The sequence below is a fragment of the Rhizophagus irregularis genome, chromosome 2 (genome assembly GCF_026210795.1).
Source record: "Rhizophagus irregularis chromosome 2, complete sequence".
NCBI classification, from domain to species: Eukaryota; Fungi; Glomeromycota; class Glomeromycetes; order Glomerales; family Glomeraceae; genus Rhizophagus; species Rhizophagus irregularis.
Genome location: NC_089430.1, coordinates 3,340,026 through 3,345,534, shown reverse-complemented (window position 1 = coordinate 3,345,534; position 5,509 = coordinate 3,340,026). Strand labels below are relative to the sequence as shown.

The window sequence follows — 5,509 nt, the reverse complement described above, 5'->3', positions numbered from 1 at the left end:
AATTACTATACAAGTCAATATTTTAATTAAAAATTGAAATAAAAAGAAAGGGGAGGAAAATTCCCTCAGGTTAAGTTTAGTAATTCTCAAAAAAATTAATATATTTAAAATTTAAAATTTATTTATATTTTTTTTTTTTTATATAGATCATCTAAAAAAAAAAAAAAATACAATATTTTACAACATAAAATTTACTAATAAAACTAATTATACTATTTATTAATTATATAAAAATTAAAATTTCTTAGTAAATTTTATAATTTTACTAGAACTCCAGATATCTAATATAAAGGTTATAATAGACTTTTGGCCAAAAATACTCCTTTTTGCTGAAACTCAAAAAATCATTTTTTGTGAATATCTCAGCATTCAGTGATTCAATTTTAATGAACTTTTTTTATTTTGTAGAAACTCATTTAGCTCTACAATTTTAAAAAAATTTTATCAAAATTGGATCACTAGATGCCGAGATATTTATAAAAAACGATTTTTGAAAATGAGCCAATTTGCCAAAAGTGTGACTTATGACCTGTTTTGGAGATATCTGGGGTCCTATTTTACCCAAATTTTCAAAAAAAAAATGTAAATTATAATTACAATAAAAAATGAGAAACATTATTAAAAATATAAGAAAAATTAGTTATTATATTCTATAATATTCAAATAAAATAAAATCTATATAAAGTGAAATAAATAATAACATGAATAATTTTTTTTTAAAAAAAAATATTAATATAAATTATAAATTTTAGGAAGGTAATTTAACCCAAGTTATTTAACCCAAAGGGCAAGTTAGCAAAACTCTTTTTTATAAAAAGTAATATTTTTTATATATATTTTAACAAATAAATACTGACAGTACAAAAATTTTTTTTTAATAAGTAAATATGAAATTTTAAATACAAAGATATTTTTTTAAAATAAATAAATATGAAAGTTTTTAAACAAGATTCTTTAATATAAAATAAATGTGAACTTTTTTTTATTTTAATAAATATTTTTTTTAAAAAAGTTTTATATTATTATACTTATTATTATTTATTTTAACTAAATTTTAATTTAATAAACATAAGATTTTTTTAATATAATAACTGGTTAATCCTTATTTTATAAAGGTAGTTTGTTTTATATAGTTTCATGCTTTTATTTATCAATCTTGTATACTATTTATAAAGTAATTACATTTTTACTTTTAAATTAAATAAAAACATAATACCACCTTATTTTATTTTATTTTATAATTAATCATGAATTATTTTCATTTAATATATAATCATACTACTAATACTGTACTTGTTTAAAAATCTATCACGTGACAAATAACAAGAAAATAGGAAATTATGCTCATTTATTAATGCGCGTTTACAGTAATGATGATGTAATGAGTCGTGCATTGTCGTATCACAAAAAAAAAATTTTTTAAAGTATATAATGAAAATTTTTTTATGAAGATCTGGTTTCTTTCCCAGTTGTCGTGATGACAAACTGGGCCCAAAACATTAAATAAAAAAAATTTTTTTTCTCTCCTCTTAATATTCAAGTGTCTTTCTTTCGTATTTGCTCTTCTTTACTTTGTTTATAAACCTACGAATATCATTACCTTGTGTTTATATCAAACATGGGAAACCTTGATAAGAAAATAAAGTATATCTTGATATCCGGAGGTGTTATTTCGGGTATTGGGAAAGGAATATTTGCTTCTTCTTTGGGTCTCTTATTAAAAACTATCGGGTTAAGGGTTACTGCTATAAAAATCGATCCTTATATGAACATCGACGCGGGAACTATGAGTCCTTTTGAACATGGTTTGTTTACTTTCATGAAAGTCATGGATATAAATCGGTATATTTTAATCATTCCTTATCCAATAGGTGAAGTTTTTGTATTAAATGATGGCGGGGAAGTCGATCTTGACTTAGGAAACTATGAACGTTTTCTCGATATAACTCTTACGAAAGATAATAACATCACAACCGGCAAGATTTATCAAGAAGTTATCAATAAGGAGGTTATACCTAAAATCAAATAAATTGATTGTATTATCTTTTTCAAGCATGTTCATTTTCCTAATTTACTATTTTTTTTATCCAATTAGCGAAAAGGTGAATATCTGGGCAAGACTGTACAAGTGGTATAATGTTATATAATATTTCATCATTTATCATTAAAAAAATAAATTTTATTGATCCGATCGACCTATTTTAGGTTCCTCACATAACTGATGCAATGCAAAATTGGATTGAACGAGTAGCATCAATACCTGTTGATGAAAGTGGTGAAAAACCTGACGTTTGCATTATTGAGGTATAGCTGCAATCTTTTATTGTTTTTATTCTAAATTAATTTTAAATAAAGATATCATCGTGAAACCTTAAGTTGGGCGGCACTGTCGGTGATATAGAATCCGCCCCATTTATTGAAGCAATGCGCCAATTTCAATTTCGAGTTGGATCAGAAAATTTTGCACTAGGTCACGTGGCACTTGTTCCAATTATTGGTCCTGTAGGTGAACAAAAAACTAAACCAACTCAAGCTACCGTAAGAGAATTGAGAGCTTTAGGATTATCACCCGACTTGGTAAATTTGTGACTTAATATTATTTATTAGTATTTTGACTTCTTTTCGATAATAAAAATTCAATTTTCTTTCAGATCGCATGTCGTTGCTCCCAAAAATTAGAAGTTGAAGTTCAAAATAAAATTTCAATGTTTTGTCATGTTGGAATAGAACAAGTATGTGTTAAAATAAATAAAATAATGTGGTGATATAATTTTTCATATTGAAGTCTATTGATTAATTTTGATCCATCTTAAGGTAATTTCTGTTCGAGACGTCTCCTCGACCTATCATGTTCCTCTCTTATTAAAAGAACAAGGCGTTTTAGATTTTCTAATAAATAGACTCAAGTTGGATAAAATCCTGATTTCTAAAACTCAAGTCGAAAAAGGAGAAAATTTATTGAAGCAATGGACAAAATTAACAGAAGAGTACGCAATTTTGTAGGATTATGGATGCTATATTATCGATTAAACATTTAATCAAATTGATTTCTTTTAGTCATGATCGTTTTTTACATCCCGTTGTAATTGTCTTGGTAGGGAAATATACAAATCTTCAGGATTCATATCTTTCTGTCAAAAAGTCACTTGAACATTCTGGATTAAACTGTGAACGTAAGATAGATCTTAAAGTATGTAAGATTATGTTTGTATTCTTAAATAAGTGCATAAATAATATACTAATTCGTAAAATATCATATTTCTTTAATTTGAATAGTGGGTTGAAGCTTCATATTTAGAAGCAGAATACGAAAAAGAAAATCCGGAAAAGTACCGTGAATCATGGGAAAATTTAAGGTCTGCTAACGGTATTTTAGTTCCAGGAGGATTTGGATTTCGTGGCACAGAAGGCAAAATTGCCGCAGCAAAATTTGCACGTGAAAATAAAGTTCCATATTTAGGTATATTTATTAATTTGACTTTTCGTTAAAAAAAAAAAAACTTATTAATTGATTTCGTAAAAATGTTTGCTCTTACTCTGCTTAGGAATTTGTCTAGGGTTACAGGTAGCTGTAATCGAATTTGCTCGCAATGTTTGTGGTCTCGAAGGTATATTATAATTATTTTATACAGCATACTGCGAATATAATAATTTATTTTGTGATTCAACAATGATAGCTGCTAATTCAGAAGAATTTGACAAAAATGCGAAGCATCAGGTCGTTATTAATATGCCTGAAATTTCAACGACACATCTTGGCGGAACAATGAGACTGGGATTAAGGCCCACTATTTTCCAAGACGGAACAGAATCGTGGTCAAAAATACGTAAGCATTAAGAGCATAAATTCAAAAAATAAATTTCTGATATTGAAATTTTGTTTATGGTTTATTAAGGAAAATGTTATGAGAGTGCTGAACTTATCTCCGGAGATGACCATCATGTTTCTGAACGCCATCGACATCGGTATGAAGTTAACCCTAAGTACGTGCAAACACTTGAAGAAAAAGGTTTACATTTTGTAGGGCGCGATACAACTGGAAATAGGATGGAAATAATGGAGCTTAAGGGTAAGTTATTTCATTTATTTTTGTAAACATATTGTTTGATTTCAATATTTATTTATTTATTTAACATGTTATTAGGTCACCCATTCTATGTCGCTACTCAATATCATCCTGAATATCTTAGTCGTCCCCTTAAACCTTCGCCCCCTTTTCATGGATTTGTGGTGGCTTCTGCGGAACGGAAATCCGTAGTAAAAAGTAAATCAAAGACTAATGGAATCTCTCATATTTCCAATTAATATACTTTTCTTAATTTTAGATGTCACGTTAAATGTGACAAACTTGCGTTAATATCTAAAAAAAAAAAAGTAATTACTACAATAATAAATGTTAATGATATTAGATCTGAATCAATGTTTATAACAATCCAATTCTTATATTATTAAGCAATTTTTTGTTTAAAAAAAAAAGAAAATATATAAACAAGTATAGCTAAGTTTCATTACTTTTTATAAATGCACTAATTAGAAGAGATGAAATTAGGTGCGCCTTAAAGTAATAATTTTAATTTAAAATTGAAACCTGAAAAGATATTTAAAAGAAAATTATAAATGAACTTTTTATTCAACTAGTATTAAGAAATTAACCTGGTATTTACAAACCAATTTTTATATTTTATAAAATATCTTACATTTTTAATTGGAACAAGTTTAAATATGCTGGCTTATTAATTAAGAGATCGGATAAGTAAAACTTAAAAATCACCTTTAAATTGTAATTTTAGCCAAAATTTTCTTAATTCCGCCGAATCCATAATGCTAACCTAAATTTTTTATTAAACTTTTTAAAATACTATTAATTATAATAGAATTAAATAAATAACTTACACCCTATATTTTTATAATATATGTCAAATTCTATTTGCATCATTAATACAAAATATACCATTTGAATTGATTCTTCAACTTTGGTATAATATATTACAGGAATTACAAAGGATTAATTTACCAACATTTTTTTTTTAATATTAGTATAAATTTACTATTTGCAATATTTTATATAATTTCTTTTAATTATTGGTATTTGAAACCAAATATTACTACAGATAAATTACTTTAAAATATAAATCTAATTACTATATTTATATTTAAATAGTAAAAAGTTTTAAGTGTATCTTAATATATGGAATTTTAAATTAACATTTTAAAGTAAAATATACAGAATTATTTAAACTATCTAAGAAAATATGGTCCAGTGCAAAAAAGTTGATACACCAATATGCTATTAATAAAACTTAAAATTAAAGTAAATTTTTTAAAGAAAATTGCCCACATGTGATAACACCTCCATATTATTATTGATATGGTATATACCATAAAATTTATTTATAACATCTAAATTAATTATCTACATATAATATAACATCAATTTTTTTGCTAAGAACCTTGCAATTTCGTAAATCATAACAAAACCTCTACACTTTCATAATTTTTTCAGAATGC

The 5,509-nt window shown here is 25.4% G+C and overlaps 1 protein-coding gene across 1 annotated transcript; it reads left to right on the top strand.

Moving 5' to 3' along the window:
• The first annotated feature begins 1,461 nt into the window (after positions 1-1,461).
• OCT59_012097 (CTP synthase ura7) lies at positions 1,462-4,646 on the top strand. The gene is made up of 13 exons (XM_025320813.2): positions 1,462-1,805; positions 1,872-2,008; positions 2,096-2,131; positions 2,206-2,304; positions 2,377-2,577; positions 2,652-2,732; positions 2,815-2,987; positions 3,058-3,190; positions 3,277-3,460; positions 3,546-3,608; positions 3,678-3,827; positions 3,897-4,070; positions 4,146-4,646. The coding sequence occupies exons 1-13, from the start codon at positions 1,619-1,621 to the stop codon at positions 4,304-4,306; spliced, it is 1,779 nt and encodes a 592-aa protein (XP_025170439.1). The 5' UTR covers positions 1,462-1,618; the 3' UTR covers positions 4,307-4,646.
• The last annotated feature ends 863 nt before the right edge of the window (positions 4,647-5,509 follow it).